The sequence below is a fragment of the Apteryx mantelli genome, chromosome 3 (genome assembly GCF_036417845.1).
Source record: "Apteryx mantelli isolate bAptMan1 chromosome 3, bAptMan1.hap1, whole genome shotgun sequence".
Taxonomy (NCBI): Eukaryota; Metazoa; Chordata; class Aves; order Apterygiformes; family Apterygidae; genus Apteryx; species Apteryx mantelli.
In genome coordinates, this window is record NC_089980.1 from 109,097,416 (window position 1) to 109,115,956 (window position 18,541).

The following is an 18,541-nucleotide window of genomic DNA, read 5'->3' on the forward strand; positions in this document are numbered from 1 at the left end:
CCCTCTTGTGTTCTTCCTTTCCTGAAATCTGCTAGTCATGGCTGTCCAAATACAAATAATTATTGGCACATCTAGCATCCTAGCCAGTTTCATATGCAGAGGCCTGTGGAAGCATGTATTTCCCTGCTTCTTTCAACACAACTCAGTCAAGGTCCCGTTGCTTATATGGTAAGGCTAAAAGGCATCACTAGATCTGTTGGTGCAGCCATTTTGGAGAGCTAGACCATATTGTTTCCTCTGGGGGAATATGGGTATCTGTAATGACACCGTTAGAATCTTTTTGGACAAAAAGAAGAAAACACTTATATGTAAATTTATTGTTAGTGTAATTATAAGTTTTAACTGTATAACCAAAAAAAACAGCTTTTATCAGTCCAGTTATAGTGATACTGGTACTCAGAGCTCCTATGGGTTGGTCCTAAAGGTCCTAAGGTTGATGGCACCAGTCTTCCCCAAGGAGAAAGGATGAGAGGCTGCAGTGACTCACCTGCTCCCTGAGTTCTTCTCCTGACAGAGTGGGAAGCAAAGGACGGGGGCTCTTCCTCTTCTGTGCCAGGAGGTGTGTGATATCGATGTAGATGATTTCTTTCTCTTTACCCAAGGAGCCTGGGGTCATTTTATATGTTTTCTAACACGCTTTACACTTTCTCAGGTCTGCAAATCAACATAAGTTCTGATTTTACTGTATGTGAGACATTTTACATATGTTAAGTACTTTTCTTTGTCTATTTTGTTACCCCTAAAACTGTTTTTGCCAAGCTCCTGTGTTTGCACTGCTATCAGTAACTGTCCACAGGTGAGCTGTTAACAGCCTTGGAGTCCCCAGTAACATCCTACACACACACCTTTAGGGCCTCTGACCTCCTCTCCCCTTTACACTGCATCCCTATTCTAGGGTCACACGTAGTTCATTCTCTACAGCCTAACTACTTGTTATTCCTATCTACATCAATATTATTAACCGTAAGCATTGTGTCACACAATTGTACAAAACTAAGCATTTTTTCCCCTCAAATTTGCCTCCAAACAAATGAGGCAGGATCCACCCAACCATTAGGCAATTGTCATTACAGATCAACAAGCTAAAACAAAACTCCAGGTAGGCTGAGACAACTCCTGAGGCCACTGTTGTTAGCCTGATGCAGAGCCTGTGGCCAGATATGAACAGTGGCAATGCCCTACATACTGGACTGCAGAGCCACAATGGTGGTTTGGCCACAAGGGCACATTGCTGCCTCATGCTTAACTTGGTGTCCACCAGCACTCCCAGGTCCTTCTCTGCAGAGCTGCTTTCCAGCAGGTCAACCCCCAACCTGTACTGGTGCCTGGGGTTGTTCCTCCCCAGGTGCAGGACCCTGCACTTCCCTTTGTTGAACTTCAGGAGGTTCCTCTCCGCCCAGCTCTCCAGCCTGTCCAAGTCTCTCTGAATGGCAGCACAGCCCTCTGGGGTATCAGCCACTCCTCCCAGTTTTGTATCGTCAGCAAACTTGCTGAGGGTGGACTCTGTCCCTTCATCCAGGTCATTGATGAAGAAGTTGAACAAGACTGGACCCAGTCCTGACCCCTGGGGGACACTGCTAGCTACAGGCCTCCAACTAGACTCTGCGCCGCTGATCACAACCCTCTGAGCTCTGCCATTCAGCCAGTTCTCAATCCACCTCACTGTCCACTCATCCAGCCCACACTTCCTGAGCTTGTCTATGAGGATGTTATGGGAGACAGTGTCAAAAGCCTTGCTGAAGTCTAGGTAGACAACATCCACTGCTCTCCCCTCATCTACCCAGCCAGTCATTCCATCATAGAAGGCTATCAGGTTGGTTAAGCATGATTTCCCCTTGGTGAAGCCCTGCTGACTACTCCTGATCACTTTCTTGTCCTCCACATGCTTGGAGATGGCTTCCAGGATGAGCTGCTCCATCACCTTTCCAGGGATGCAGGTGAGGCTGACTGGCCTGTCGTTCCCTGCATCCTCCTTCTTGCCCTTTTTGAAGACTGGAGTGACACTGGCTTTCTTCTAGTCTTCAGGCACCTCTCCTGTTCTCCATGACCTTTCAAAGATGATGGAGAGTGTCTTAGCAATGACATCCGCCAGCTCCCTCAGCACTCGTGGGTGCATCCCATCAGGGCCCATGGATTTGTGGGTGTCAAGTTTGCTTAAATGATCTCTAACCTGATCCTCCTCCACCAAGGGAAAGTCTTCCTTTCTCCAGACTTTCTCTCTTGCCTCCAGGCTCTGGGGTTCCTGAGGGCTGGCCTGAGCAGTAAAGACTGAAGCAAAGAAGGCATTCAGTAACTCTGCCTTCTCTGCATCCTTCGTCACCAAGGCACCCACCCCATTCAGCAAAGGGCCCACACTTTCCCTAGTCTTCCTCTTGCTACTGATGTATTTGAAGAAGCCCTTCTTGCTGTCCTTGACATCTCTTGCCAGATTTAATTCCAAACGGGCCTTAGCCTTCCTCGTCACATCCCTGCAGACTCTGACAATGTTTCTGTATTCCTCCCAAGTGGCCTGTCCCCCTTTCCACTTTCTGTATACTTCCTTCTTCTGGTTGAGTTTTGCCAGGAGCTCCTTGCTCATCCATGCAGGTCTCCTACCTCCTTTGCTTGACTTCCTACTCATAGGGATGCACCGCTCTTGAGCCTGGAGGAGGTGATGTTTGAATATTAACCAGCTCTCTTGGACCCCCCTTCCTTCTAGGGCCCTAACCCATGGGACTCCTCCAAGTAGGTCCCTTAAGAGGCCAAAGTTTGCTCTCCTGAAGTCCAGGGTTGCGATCCTACTTAGTGCCCTGCTGCCTCCTCGCAGGATCCTGAACTCCACCATCTCGTGGTCACTGCAGCCAAGGCTGCCCCCGACCTTCACATCTTCCACCAGTCCTTCTTTGTTTGTTAGTATGAGGTCCAGCAGCACACCTCTCCTTGTTGGCTCCTCCACCACCTGTGTCAAGAAGTTGTCACCAATGCTCTGCAGGAACCTCCAGGACTGTTTGTGCCTAGCACTGGAACAGGTTGCCCAGAGAGGTTGTGGAGTCTCCTTCCCTGGAGATATTCAAAACCCGCCTGGATGCAGTTCTGTGCAACATGCTGTAGGTGACCCTGCTTGAGCAGAGGGGTTGGACTAGATGATCTCCAGAGGTCCCTTCCAACCTCAGCGATTCTGTGATTCTGTGATTCTGTGGTGACGGGGACATCACCCCATGGCTGGACTTACGTCGCTTACACTGGAGGTCTGCTGCAAGGAGTGCTGCCTACCTGACAAGTAGTCTTCCTGGGACACCCCAGCACGCGTGTCCTGGCTGAGGACAGGACATACACATTTCACATGGAGACAGAGATGCTCCAGGGCTCAGCTCTTTTGGGGTGGGCTGTTGCTGCCAGAGAGTTGTATCTAGCTTGCGGTTCTCTCTTGAATTTTTCCCAGGAAAGAAGACTATCCACAGAAAGCTACAGGATGAGTGTATTTTTTTCTGGAAGTCTTCTAACAACCTGTAGATTACTGGTTGCACAGCCTATATTAGATCTGTATACCATAAAGAAGTTAATGTTGCCCATTAACCACCTTGTACTGAACCTAATTATTTAGTTGTGATTAAAGCACACATTGAATCCAAAAGTATTCAGTCCTGATCTGAATACGTCAAGAGAAGCCAGAATGTCACTAGCATTTTTTAATAGCAGTAATCAGCATGAGATTTAAAAGTTTATATTAAATATCTTATTTGAATTTTTGTCTTCAACTTCGAGCTATTGGATCTCGTTACCTTTTCTCCACAAAATGAAAAAGCCTGTTACTAGTCAAGTATTTTCGCCTTGTATAGACATTTATACATGGTAATCAAGTCACTTTTTTGGTTTTGTTTGTTCTAAATGAAACAGATGGAGTTCTTTAAGCCTTTGCCGACAGCATGCTTTCTTCAGTCATTGAATAAATTGTGTAGCTTTTTCTGCATCCTTCCACTTATTTTTAAAAATACAAGGCTTAGAACTGTGTGAAACATTCTAACCTGTTTCATGAAGAGGTAAAATGACCCTTACACATAAATATTCTTTCCTGTTTTTTTAATACGTCTGAGGATTTTTTTTGTCACAGCATCGCACTGTAGCTCATTTGCTGAGTTAATCCTCAGCAGTCCTTTCCAGATCACTTTGTTTCCTTGTGTACAGTTCAGCTACAGTTCAGTAGCTATAGCACACGCATCTTTTTTCTTGCTTGTATCTGACTGCTGCAAGTGACCAGAAGTGATTTTCAGTATATTGAAAAATGTACTGCTTAACTAAACAGAAGTTATCAGATCTGAAGTATTGCATATGTTTGCTCTCCTGTACCAGGGAGATACAGGAGAGGAATTGAGAGTGGAAATGCAGAATCTGTTTAAAATCTAGTGTTGAAATAGTAGAGTAAGGGCTTTACACATTCACCTACAGCCTAAGAGACTCAGGGAAGTATGAAGTAGCCTGTTTGTCTCATTATGATTTTCTCAACTGAATGACAAAAACTTGGGGTGGGTGAATATAGGCTAGAAGTGCTGAGACAGCTGTACTCTTCATAACAGTAGGACTTCCCATCTATCCCTGTATAATTTCAACTCTGTATATTTAGGGTGTGCATGAAGAACATGTTTGTATTTCCCTGCTAGTCCTGATATTTTGATTATGCCTCACCATAAATAAGTATGTTCTCTGCTTCTCTTGGCAACTGCATGCCTGGACTCCCCTCTGTTTTATCTGACTACTTTAGAGAAGTGTTTCAATGTGGTACAGAAGGAGATACGGATGTGGGTAGAAGCACAGGGTTCCAGAGCGAGAGCTTTGTTAGCGCACACCAAGCAACTGAAGACCTTTCCTCTCCTATTTAGAATTTCCTAGACTTTTTGATATGGATGACTCTTGGTCCTTTCTTATATGACCACAGATTCGGAACACTTTTCCCATTTTACACTATCATGAGGCATAGCACATTTCCAGACAATCCAACTCACTACAAGAACATAAACGCCCTTGGATCTTTTCAGTGTTATAAAGACTACTTGTGCCCTGCAGGTTGTATAATCATAGCACTAGAAGAAAGCACTAAAGATCATCTAGTCCATCCCCATCCCAACAGAAAACATATACTATACTGTGTCATTCCTGACATGTTTGTCTCATCTTTTCTTAAAGATGTTGAAAGCTATTCCTTATTTTCCTCAAGCAATCTATTCAGTGTTTTATTATACTAACCATTACTTTATGCAACTGGCTATGTTCCATTTTATATATCAGTATGGTATTTGATTTGGAACAAAATTATATTGTTCATTCCTGCTTAACTTGTGATCTGCTTTATTATGATATTTTACCTTGTTCTTATTGGATAAAATTTGTTATTTAAAATTCTACCCCCAATTTGTTGAAATTCATCAAGATTTGTAATCCTGTCCTCCAATGTACCTTTCTGTGGTTTCCAGAAGGAAATTGGGTTGCTTATATAGGGCATGTTCTTCATATATTCTTTCTTCTATTTATAAATTCTTACAAGTAATTAGTTTCATAATTTTTTCCAGTCTTTTCTCCAGGAACTGAAATTATGCAAATGAATCTATAATTTCATTCCTCCTTCTTTTGTCCCTTTTTAAAGGCAGACTGCATTGATTCAGGTACATCACCTATCTTTCAGAAGTTCACAAAGAAAACTACTGAGCTTTTATCAGTCAACTTTCTAAGTACCCAAGGGTGAAGTTCATCAAGCCAACCAATCTGAACATCTAAGTCATTTGAAAATTCTCCTGCCTGTCTTCTCTTTTCAACACTGAAGTCTTGCCCTTTTATCATAGGTATTAATTATGATAACTATATGCTTGCAGTTGACCTTTTTAGTGATGATTGAAGCAAAAGAACCACTGAACAATTTGGCATGATTAGCATTGTCAGTAGTCATCCTTCTCCATTGAATAGCAACCATACTTTCCTTTTAATGTTGAAGCACTTACAGCATGATTTGTCGTTACCTTGCACATCCCATTATAGTTACATCTTATTCAGTGCCTTTGCTGTTCTGATTTTATGTCCACATGCTTATGCTGTACTTCTTAGGTTATCTGTAGTAACCTGACCTGTTTTTTGGTTAGTTGTGCATTTTTCCTCCTATTTGAAAACCATGAAGTGCCAAGCTGGTCACAGCTAATACCCTGTGTCTTTCTCCCACGAAAGGATAGTTTGTGCTGGTATACTTTAAATTTCATTATTACCTTTTCATTTTAGTTCAACCTCTCAGCGGGTTTCACCTCACTAATTTTCTGTTTTTTTTATGGTTCATTTTCTGAATTTCTTTGGGGGTTTTTAAGTTGTTCACCTCCTTGTCCACTCCTTTTCCATAGATCTTGATTGCTATTTCATAGTTGCTCTCACCTAAGTTCCTGACATTCTTTCATCATACTCAGATGTTACTCCTCCATTTTACTTAGAATCAAATCTCAGAAAATCTCTGTTGTAGTAGCCTTATCCACTTTCGCATGAAAAAGTTGACAGTAACACATTCAAAAGTCTTGCTAGATTCTCTGTATCTTGATTCTTTTCCACAATGATGTTTAGATTGTTAAAATTCCCTATCACTCCGAGTCCTGTATTCTTAATGATTTGCTAGGGTTTTTTTAATTTATAAAAAAAAATCTAAGTTTTCATCCAATTACTTTTGTTAGATTTGTAGTGAACCATTAAATAAAGCTTGTTGCCCATGTTATTTTCTCTGTGAGTGTGCAACATATCCTGCATTCTTTTTAAGTCTCTTATCTAGATTCTATCATCTTCCTTATCTATGGACTTCTATGAGCTTCCCCTTAAAGTCTTTTCTAAATAATTAGTTTAGACAAAAAGAGGTTTCTTTTTTCAATCTTCCTCTGTTTTCCCATTACTTTCTTTCCTGTATTTCAATTTTTTTTTAATGTAGATTCCACTTCTACCTGTTAGCTCAGAGAACATCACCTGATGGTTACAGAAGACAAAACCATCTGGTGGCACCTTCTGCCAGCCATGCATTTATCTTTGGAATGAATCTTTCATTGTCAGAGCTCTGATCCTCCAAGGAGAACCCCAGAAACACCACCTCATCCTTTAATTCCTACCTCCACAGTGGCATAGTCCTTTGCAATCTTCTTAAGTTGTTCCTAAGAGCAAAGTAGTTCCTATAGAGCTTGTAGCATATGGTTCTAGTCAGTGGATTAAATTTTTCAATAGCTCCTCAGATTGAGAACCCTGGAGGGCATTACCTGTCTAATATATCCAATTTGAGTGATACAAGGATCTTTCCATCACTTTTTGGATAGAATCCCAACCTACTTTTACTTGCTCACATCGGTGATATCTACAGCTTTCCCATCTCTGTCAGTGGAAGAGCTTCTCTTATTCACTATAGCTCTTTACCTGTGTAGTTGTCCCTTGAGTCTGGATCAGTTTTGGAAAAGAAAGATGCTAGTATAATTTACAGCAAGCTAGAGCTTGCTCTAAATTAATGCAGTGCACAACAGATGGATGAGGGACTGTGAATTTTCTTTGGTATATCTGATGAGTTCATTGTTTTCATAAGCCATCTATTATATTGTCTTCAAAATGTTCTCTTTATATATTCTGCTTTATTTTTGTTGTTTTGGATTTGTTGTTAATTTGAATTTCAGCTCATTTAAACCTCTTTAAAAGTGGAAAAATAAAGAGACAGTTGATTGAATTTTTGAGTTTTCTGTTGACATCTGAGAAGTGGCTTTACTCGTCTAAGCATGGAAGCCACTTTGACAACTATTTTTCTTGTAATTGTTACTAGGTTATTAAATATCTAAAATAGTTTTTAAAATGTGGCATATAATTTAGTAATTATGGTGTTGAGATGTAATGCTAGAATACACAAAGAATATATCTGTAAACACAGCTTATACTTATCACTTTGAAATATTTAATTTGTTAACTATCAGCTATGATCTGTGAAAATCTCTAGTTTTAAAGCTGTCAAGCATAAATAAAATAGTGTTTCCAACCCGGAAAAGTTAAATTATGTAGTTGTCACTTGTACTGTGAAGTAGCTTTTCTGCTTTCCCAAATCTAACATGATTTATAGTTTTAATGTTTCATTTTCTTTTATGTCAGACAAAAACTGTTCCACGGACATTGATGAATGTGCCTTCAAGCCCTGCAAAAATGGAGGCCATTGCCATGATTTGATTGGTGAATTTTACTGTAGCTGTTTGCCAGGTAAGAAGTTAGGTGAAAAATGGTATGTGGTATTAATGAAAGAAATATAAATAGTTTTTCATATGTTTGCACCTAGGTAGAAAGATTTGTTTTGCATAAAAAAGAGAAGAGGACTAAGCAGCTAGTCTTTAAGTGTACTATGCAATTGTTATGTGGACAGTGTTATCAGAATTTGTTTGCAAAACATAGCTTGGGTCCCAGAAGACCTGCCTTGCAAACTGATGAATAAAGAGGTTCAGAAATCAAACAAAACTGCCAGAGGTATTCACTCCAGAATCTTTGAGGAACTTTGCATTTCCAAATCTTTACAAAAGTTAATTTTCTGGTTGCTTTACAAAAATGTAGAATAATTTTGTTTCCTTTTTTTATACTTGCAAAAATGATTTTTGAAATTTCTTATGATACATTGAAGAAAAAAGAGAGAATTTACACCATAGATGTAGGGTTGCTTGCAGTGAATAACTTTAGAGAAACTATTAATATTTGAATCAAAGTCATCAATAATATCAGATCAACTTATTTTTCTGTCTTCATATGGCATAGATACAGCATCTTATAAATATACAAACTTATATGCTTCCATGTGTTTTTTTTTTTTTCTGTACAGAGCTGGACTGTGCTGTAGGCCAACTTCTAAACATTTGAATGTAATATCTTTTAATATAACCAGCTAATTTAAATATGTGATACTTGTATAGTATGACTAATTGTTGACATTTTTCTTGCTATCTTTATTGTGGGTTGACCAGTCATGATCTGATTGGAAAATATGAACTAAAATGTAATGAGATGATAGTACTTTTTCATTTGCATTTTTTTCATCCTATTAGGTCACTTGCATTGCATTAAATCTTGTTCCATCATGTCAAGTTAGCGATATATACTATAATGGTAAATGGATCAAGCTTATATTTGGACAGAAATATTTGCTTATAATGTGTAGAAAAAGCAAGTGGTTAAAATCACGGTGTTCCTGTAAAAAGTTATGTATGTTTTTATGTAAGAGATTTAACAATATATACAAGCTATTTCTACTCTAATGTATAAATAGCTTGAAAGGTATTGAAGTATGAAGTGTAGAAGTGACACTCATAGCCAACACTGCTACTAAATTATAGTGTACATGCATAAAAATAGCATGAACACATACACAAACATATATGGATATTAGTATATATAGAAGTGTGTGTGTGTGTGCGTGTGTGTATATGTGTGCATTACACATGCACATACCCACAGGCACATACGGATTCAAACACTTACAAATCTCTTATAAAAACCTCAGAGACCCCCATCGGCCTTTCAGGAAGTAGAATATCTCAGTTTTGTCAACAGTTTTTCTTAATACTGTGGTTAATTTGTTAATACCAACTTCTTATATGTTAATGTTTCAGGTTATTTTTACTTTTTAAAATGCAAAGCCTTGACTATATTTCATTACTCTTTCCATGGTGGATAAACAAAATGTCACATCTCATTTTGTTAGAGAGTATTTTGTTGTGTGCAATCACAAACACAGCAATGAACATGAAAACATCTGCCTGCTTTACAGTACCGAAACAATGAGATCATATGCATGAAATTATTATTGATGTAAGAAATACACATATAATTTCTCAGATTATACCTATTTTCTATTAATAACTTTGAACACTTCTTAGATGTAGTCTTTGTGAAGAATTAATGCATCTACAAAATACAGAATGAAAATAAATGATTTAGTAGTTAGTCTAAGAAGTTATGAGGTCATGCATGCACATACGGGATTTGAAAGAAGAAAGCAAGGGATTATCTAAGTAAAAGAAAACAAATAATATATCATAATCATGTATCATAAGGACTGTGAGCATAGAAAACAGAACAGCTAACAGAGACCTAGCAGTTATGACGGAAGTTTCCAGGCTCTTTCAAGGAACTGCAGAACATATATTATGAGATCTTCCTTTTTGAGGAATGTCTGATGGGCTGCTGCTGTATGTCAGGAACAGCTTCTGGAGGCTTTTGCTTCTGTCAGCTGTTTCCTTTTTAGGGAGTGCCTACACATACCATCTTCAACTGACTGCTAATCAGGGAGTGTCAAACACCTACTCAGCTGGTGCTTGGGTGCAGATATAAATCTGGTAGATAGGAACACAGTCCCTAGAGTAGAGAAAATGGAAGCCTGATGATCATTGCAGCAGAGGCCTAGAAGCTATGCTCAGACTGGGTCATGCATTAATGCTGTTGATGTGCCACAGGACAAGGTCTCCAGTATCAGCTGGAGAAACTAGCCTGAGCACATCAGAAGCCTTGACCTAGATGGAACACCTGAGGGAGGATGTTGCCATGCAGGCTGCAGGAAGTGCCTCGTACCTCTTCCTGGGGCTGGGGATGGTGGTGGCCTCACCTGCAAAGGAGATGAGCAGACTTCATGCCGTCAGGGAGGATGATCCAGGAGATCAACAGGATCTCTACAGATACCCTGCGTAGGCAAGAGCCTGAGCCATGTGATGGAAGGAAGGAAGCAAGGACAGCTAGAGATTTTGCTCAAAGGAGTGGTGGATGGAGACTCCCAAGATGGGGGATGCTGGAAACCTGTAACTATCAACAAAAGAAAGTTCCTTCCTTGCCTGCCCATCTGCAATTATAGAACAGGCATAGTGTCCTGAGAATAGTTGAGGATGAGACAGATCAGTCAGAGGAGGCTTTGGAACCAGCTGAGCCTGAATCAAGTGTCCATACCAAGCAGAAGTGGTGTGTAATAGCAGAGATTCCCTTCTGCTGGGGATGGAGGAACTTGTCTGCTTATCAGTCTTGATGTCTGGAAGGTTTGATGCTTTTGGGGGGCTTCGATCTTGGATGCTTTAGAGAGGCTGCCAAGGTTCATCTGGCCCTCCAGACTTCTTGTTGCCCTTCTGAATGGGAACCAACAGTACCACTAAGGGAGATCTGGAACAAACCAAAGCATGGCTACAGAGCTCTGCAATAAAGGGAGGAGGGCCTGGGACAGGGCATGTGGTGTTCTCCTCAGTCCTTTCAAGTGAAAGGCAAAGGCTCAGGCAGGTTTGGACACATCATGCAGAACAACATCTGGCTGCATGGCTGGTGCTGCAGATAGAGTTTTGGCTTTTATGATCACAGGACACTTTTTGAAGAACAAAGACTGGTGAGAGATGTGGCCCATTTGACAAAGTGGAGTAAGAGCAATTTTTGTTGATGGGCTTGCTAACAGAGTGAAAAAGGCTTTAAACTATATACTCCATGGGAAGACTGCCATAATCTGAAAAGAAACCTAGGCACATGGAACAAAGAGGAAGTGTCTAGGGAACAGAACGGTGGGGGAACCTCTCACAGTTGTGAAAGCAGCACAGTGGGGGTCCCTCAAGTGCTTATGCTCAAATGCAAGGAGCATGCAATACAAACAGGAGGAATTAGAAGACTATGTACAGTTGCACAGTAATGGCCTTATGGGCTTTGGAGTGACATGGTGGGATAACCCACACAGCTGGAGTGCTGCAGTGGAAGGATATTGGCTCTTTAGGAAAGACAAACGGAGAAGGTGAGGAGGAGGGGTTTCACTCTAAGGAAAGGAGTGGCTCAGATGTACTGAGCTTTGCTTTGGAGCAGAAGATGAGCCAGTCAGGCTTATGGGTAAAGATCAGAGGATGGATCAATACAGGTGATGTTGTGGTAAGTATCTGCCACACACCACCTGATCAAGAGGAAGTCAGTGAAGCCTTCTTTAGACAGCTCAGCAGTCTCATGGTCACAGGCCCTTGGACTCGTGGGAGACTTCAGCCATCACAGTATCTGCTGGAGGAGCAGGGCTGGGCACAAGGAATCCAGGAGATTTCTGGAGTGTTGATGACAATTTCTTAATGCAGGTGATTGACTAGCTGAGTAGTCTCCTTGACTTTTGGCTCACAAACAAGGAAGAACTCATCAAAGACATGAAGGTCAATGACAGCTTTAGCCACAGTGACTGAGGTGGAGTTTAAAAGCCTGTGAGAAGTGAAAAACAGCAGAATCACAACCCTGAAATTCTGGAGAGCTGGCTTTGTGGAGAAATCTCCTTAGCAGGATCCCATCAGAGATTGCCCTGGAGGGCAAAGGAGCCCAGGGCACCTTCTTGAAACACAGGAATGGTCCATTCCAAGGTGCAGAAAGTTGAGCGGATATGGCAGAAGGCCAGCATGGTTGGGCAGGGAACTCCTGACTCAGTTCAAACGCAAAAGGAAAGTACTGAAAGGTGGAAGCAGGGATGAACTACCTGGGAGGAATACAAAGATGTTGCCCAAACATGCATGGATGGAGTTAGGAAAGCTAGAGCTCATCTGGGGCTGAAACTACCAAGAAATATGGAGGACAGGAAGGTCTTCTTTGAGTACATTGGTAGCAAAAGGAAGACTGAGAAAAACATGGGCTGAATGATGCTGTACATGTAGTGACAAAGGACATGGAAAAGACAGAGGTATTCAATGGCTTCTTTGCTGCTGTTTACTGGCAAGTTTTGTCCTCATTTGCCTCCCAGGTCCCTCTGCCTAGAGGCAGAGTCTGGGGGAGTGAAGCACTGTGTATGTTGGAAGAAAGTAGTTAGCAAACTGGACATGTGCAAGTCTGTGGGACCTGAAGAGGTACATTCAGTGGTGCTGAGGGAGTTGGCTAGTATCAATGTGAGACTGCTCTGTCATCTGTGAAAAGTCACAGTGATTGGGGGAGTCATCATTTCTCATGACTAGAGAAAGGCAAATGTCATCCCTATCTTCCTGAAGGAGGATTCAGGGAACTACAGGCCAGTCAGCCTAACCTCAGTCCCTGAGAAGATCATAGAACAAATCTTCCTGGAAGCTGTGTCCAAGTACATGAAGAATAGGAAGGTGACTGGAAACAGCCATAATAGATTTACTGAGGGGAAAACATGCCTGACCAACATTACAGCCTTGATCCTAAAACAGTTGGCTCTGTGGATGAGGTGAGAGTGGTGGATGAAATTGAGTTTAGCAAGGCCTATGACATGACCTCCTAGAGTAATGATGTCGTCAAACTGTAGATACACACTGGAAAAGTAGACAGTAAAGTGGGCTGAAAATTGGCTGAACCACCATGCTTGAAGGATTTGTGATCAGTAGTACAAAGGCTAATTAGCAATCTGTGACTAGTGGCATTGCTCGGGAGTTGATACTGGGGCCAAAATGGACATTAATGAAGACATTAATGACCTGGACAATGGTGGGTTATATTCTCAGGAAATCTGCAGATGATACAGAACTGGGGGGAGCAGCCAATATACCCAAGCTTAGGGTTGCTATTCAGAGAAACTTTGACAGGCTGCAGAAACGGGCTGACAGGAATCTCATGGAGTTCAATAAACAGAAGTGCCAAGTATCTGAGGAGGAATAACCCAAGCACCAGTATGGCTGGGGGCCAGCTGGCTGGAAAGCAACATTGCAGGAAAGGATCTGAGGGTCCTGGTGTTCAACAAGTTGAACTTGAGCCAGCCTTGTAGCAAAGAAACATCCTGGACCACTTTAAGAGAGTGGCCAGCAAGTTGAGAGGCAAATATTTTTCTATTCGGGACTTGTGAAACTGCACCTTGAGGACTGTGCCTAGTTTTGAGTTCCCCAATAACAGAAGGACATTGCCATAATGGAGCAAGCCCAGCAAAGGGCTACAAAGATGGCTGGGGGCTGGAGCACCTGATGTAAAAGGAGAGGCTGAGGGAACTGGGTCTCTTCAGCCTGAAGAAAAGGCTAAGGGAAGATTTTACAACTACCTCATGAAAGGATACAGAGAAGGTGGAGCAAGACTCTTCTCAGAGGTGAAAATGGTGGTAGGGCAAGTGGCAATGGGCACAAGTTGGAAAACAAGAAAACTCTGATTAGATATTAGGAAAGATATTGAACTTTGGAGGTGTTTAATCATTGAAACAGATTGTCCACAAAGCTTGTAGAATCTGTCTTTGGAGATAGATATTCCAACCTTGACTAGACACTTCCCTGAGCAACCTGATCTAGTCAGTTTTGCTTTCAGTGAGTGACTAGATGGCCCTGAGAGGTCCCTTCCAACATAAATTATGTTATAATTCTATGACTAAATAAGGAATCTTTGCCCTATTTTATGTCCACTTTGCAAATACAATACTTCGTGTTGATTTTGAACTGAATTACTTGTGCCTACATGCACAGCACAGTCTTTAAGACTGCAAGCATTTGGACCATATCCAAAAGTTTTCCATAATCTTCATTGGAGCGTGGCTTTTTATCAATGAACTTTGTAACTGAATGCAATGTAAGAGTTTGTTTATATACAATGCTTTTCAAAAGCCAGAATTTGTATGAATATTCAAAAGAACTTCTCAAATGTTTAATTTTTCTCCATGTGTTAATTTAGCCTTCTAGTAGGAAATGGCTTCACATCTTATACTGAATTTTAACAAGGGAAAAAAGAAAATGAAAAATAATCACTGTAGAGGTATATTAAAAAATATATAATTACAACAGTAATCTGTCATCTGGTAACTTGCCCTGAAATGAAAAACTGGAGAAGCACAGCTTGAAGAATAAGTGAGGAGTCACAGTTTAAGTTATCTGACTCATATTTAAGAAAACATTAATCTAGAAGTTATAGAAGCTACTGAGAAAGTCAACAAAAATGATCAAGGAAAGGGAGCAGCTGCCTTATGAAAAAGCAGGAACTCTTTAAGTTTGTAGAAGAAAAGGATGAGGGAGAGAGATGAAGCTTAAAAATCATGAAAGTAGTGGCTAAGCTGAATGCAGAACTGTTCACCAAATCTGGTATGCAAGAAGCAAGAAGGCTCTCGATGAAGATATTGGAGACTGGATGAAAACATAGAAGAGAATACTTCTTTTAACAGATTATAGGACTTTTCTAAGTTTGTTACCACAACATTATGTGACTAAATAATCTTAATTGGAAGGTTTGGTAAGGGATTAGACATTCACAAACATCAAGGCTGTAAACAGATACTAAAGGATCCTCTGATAATTTTAATACAACACCTCTTGACACTGGGAATTTGTACAGAAAACAGAGAGCTGGAAGTGGCTAGGTTCGTATGCTTGCTCAAAATAGCCTTTCTTTTTGCTGCTCTCAGACAAGAGTTCTGGCTGGAGGTGCCATCGGACTGACCAATAGGATATTCTCATGTTTTTGTGTTTGGAAAACCTTAAATCTATTACACAGCTTTCTTCTCATCCCCATTTATGCCTCAATGGCATATTATCCCTGCTATACCTACCTGAATACATAAATATTTCTTTTCTCAGTGGGATTACTGCATGATTAACATGATTGCTAAAGAAGACTGATTTCCAAGCAGAAAATCCTGTCAGTTGAGATGCTTGGCTTGATGGATTCAACCTAGAATCAATTTTTGTTCAGCCTAATACATTGAATCAAAGGAACAGTAGTTCTGATTAAGAGTAAACTCTCACAAGAAAAACTGTAAATCAGATTCTTCTTATTGGTAGGTTCTGTTATAAAGTTTACTGTACCATGAAATAAGACTGTACTTTCTTTCAAACCTTTCTGGCATCCGTTATTATGAAGTAGAAGCTTATATATGAAAGTTTTTACTCTAGGAAGAGGCTGTAGGAAAACACTTGCATACTGTGACTGCAAAAATAAAGTGAATCATTGAGATTACAGATGGGAAATATTTAAGAAATCATTCAGTCCTTCATGCTGCTGCTGTGCAATCACTGCTGATGTAGGATTTGCAGTGACGATTTTTTTTGCTTTATTTTCAAAGGTGCCTGATAAGGGAGCTCTAACACTTTTCTTATGAAACTGTTGCACAGCTTACCTAAAAGATTCTTCCTAATATGTAGTTTAAAATTCTCATTTTTAATTTCTTGCTCCAACTTAACAATTTATTTATACAATTGGGAAGTTTGGGGGTTTTTTTTTTACTCTAATATTCTCTAAAATTCTAACTTTTACTGGCATAGCATTCTTTCTAAACAAGTCAATCCCATCAGCTGTAGAAATGACATACAGCAGCCTACCACTTACAGAAGATGCTGTGAGCATTCATATAGAGAAAAAGTATAAGACAGCTTGAATATGGTTGGTAGATGGACTCAAGATTTTATGGAAATAGAGGTTAATATGTTCAGCATCTTATCTCTCTTGCAAAGTCTTTATGCTGAAGCTTCTGTGGGCAGCTACATCCATGAGACATCAGTGTTTGACTCTTCCCCTGAGGAGTGGGCTGAGACCACTGATGGTCAGAGCTGTTTCAGAAGCACAGGTCGTGGAAGTGGCTCCCCAGGACCTGCCACATGTCTGACAGCCTACTTTGCAAAAGCAGGGAACATCACTGGGGGTCATTTCTAAGAGTTCTTCCTCATACTTGTAGCTGATCCACACACAAGCATTAATTTTGTTCTGATATTCGTGAACTGCTAAATATATTTCTCCTTAGCAATTATGTGCTGGACCTATCTTCAGTATCTCTAGTAATTAACTCTTCTGCAGTTTTGAGAATGTTGGTACATTCTGTTATTTTTCTAATAATGAGGTTCCTCGCTGAGAATATCAAGGTCTGGCCATTTGCTACTAAAGAAGGTTTGACTGTTTTTTTCACTTTCCCATGGAAGCCTTTATAAAATTAGTTAAAGACCTCATTTATTATATTATGTATATGTTAGTCATAAAAGGCATGGACTTAGCGGAAAAAGGTAACAATTTTAACACTGGCATGAGCTATGAGAATCTTATTTTCTAAAAAAGAAAAAATAAATTCTGTAGTATTTGCAAAATAAGGAGGTAGAAATAAGAATTACAAGGCCATTCCTTGCTTTTTCACTCTGCAGCATTATGATTAACGTGTCCTTCTCTCCTCCCTGTAACATTTACTTTAACCATGTGCTGTTTAAATCCAGTACAATAAGAGAGGTCCATTTAGTTTAGCTTTTTAAGATGTATTGTGTAGCACGTTGAATAAATCGTTATGTCATTGTGACACTCAGATATTACTATATGGGAATGGTTGCTGGAATTTTGTGTACATTTCAGTCAAAACCTGAGATTATAGTAAGTGAGACATGGGACAATGGAAGGATGCTGATCAGTCCCAGCCTCAGCTTAGGAGACCGATAGATGGATTAGGCTAAGAAAAAATGTCCTGTTTGGGGACCTAGGACAGAATCTAAACCAACAAATGCTTAGCCAGGCCTTTCAGCAAAGAACAACCCTCCATGCTGGCCAGCAGGCTTGGATCCTGAAAATGTGAAACAAGTGGCTTAACCTTACCTTCAATATCTTATTCCTCTTTCTCTGTCACTGTTTTGCTAAGGAAAAAAAATAGTGACTGTTATTCATTGTTTGGAATTAAGCTAATAATAATTTAAAAGGGGTCTCTAACCTGTGCCTCCTGAGAAAAGAAACACTCAAAAAAAAAAAAGGGCCGTAAATGGGTATTCTCCCTAACCAAAGAACTGATAGGCTCTATTTATCTTCTGCTATACTTCTTTACATCTCCATCTTTTGTCACAGATTTCTACTTTTACTTGTTAAGTTCCTTTATCATTATTCTGCAACTTCCAGTTTCTAACTGATATTAATTTATATGAAATTATCCGGTCTTATACTTGTTCTACATATATTTTTAAGACTCTTTTATCTAGACATATGCTTTAATTGTAGGTTTGACATTTTTAAAGCATCTACTGACATTTCTTGAAGGATTCCTTGTTGTCATTTATGTTTCTCAGTTTAAATTCTCTCAATGGATTTTTTTTTTTTTTTACTAATTGCATTTAACTTCATAAAAACTGTCATTTGAAACAGCTATATTATACTAAAGTAGTTCATAAAAACCTAGATATTCTTGATGGACATATTAACTACAGCTAGATTTCTGACAGGAGTAATAAAAATAGTAACCTACAATATATTCAAAATAATCCTGGAAAGGGAGAAGATGAGTCGTTCATGGCTTTTTGCTCAATTTAAATGCTACACTTCCCTAGTAAGAATAAATACATGTATTAAAAAGTTGGTTTACATCTGGATGGTGCCATCAACGCTATCTGTATGCAATCTGTAAATTGGATGATGATGTCTTCATTGTCTCTCCTTCTGTCTCTCATAAGTGTGTATGTATGTGTATGTATAGACATACACACACATATATGTATATTTATATTTATATAAGCAAACACAAGTACAGAATGTCATCATATGTCCTTTCAGGATATTTTATTATCGCAGTAGGTTATCCTGATTTTATTGTACTTGCTAATTAACTATTGTTCATAAACTTAATTCATTATTTCACTTTAAAAAATCATTTAGTTCTTTAAAGGCAGTTCTAGGGATG

At 39.9% G+C, this 18,541-nt stretch overlaps 1 protein-coding gene across 1 annotated transcript in view; it reads left to right on the plus strand.

Moving 5' to 3' along the window:
- EYS (eyes shut homolog) overlaps positions 1 to 18,541 on the plus strand; it is a 956,188-nt gene that overhangs the window by 254,615 nt on the left and 683,032 nt on the right. Inside the window, exon 14 of the mRNA XM_067294141.1 lies at positions 8,113 to 8,217. Within this exon, the coding sequence (XP_067150242.1) occupies positions 8,113 to 8,217 (105 nt within the window). The remainder of the gene's footprint in view (positions 1 to 8,112; positions 8,218 to 18,541) is intronic.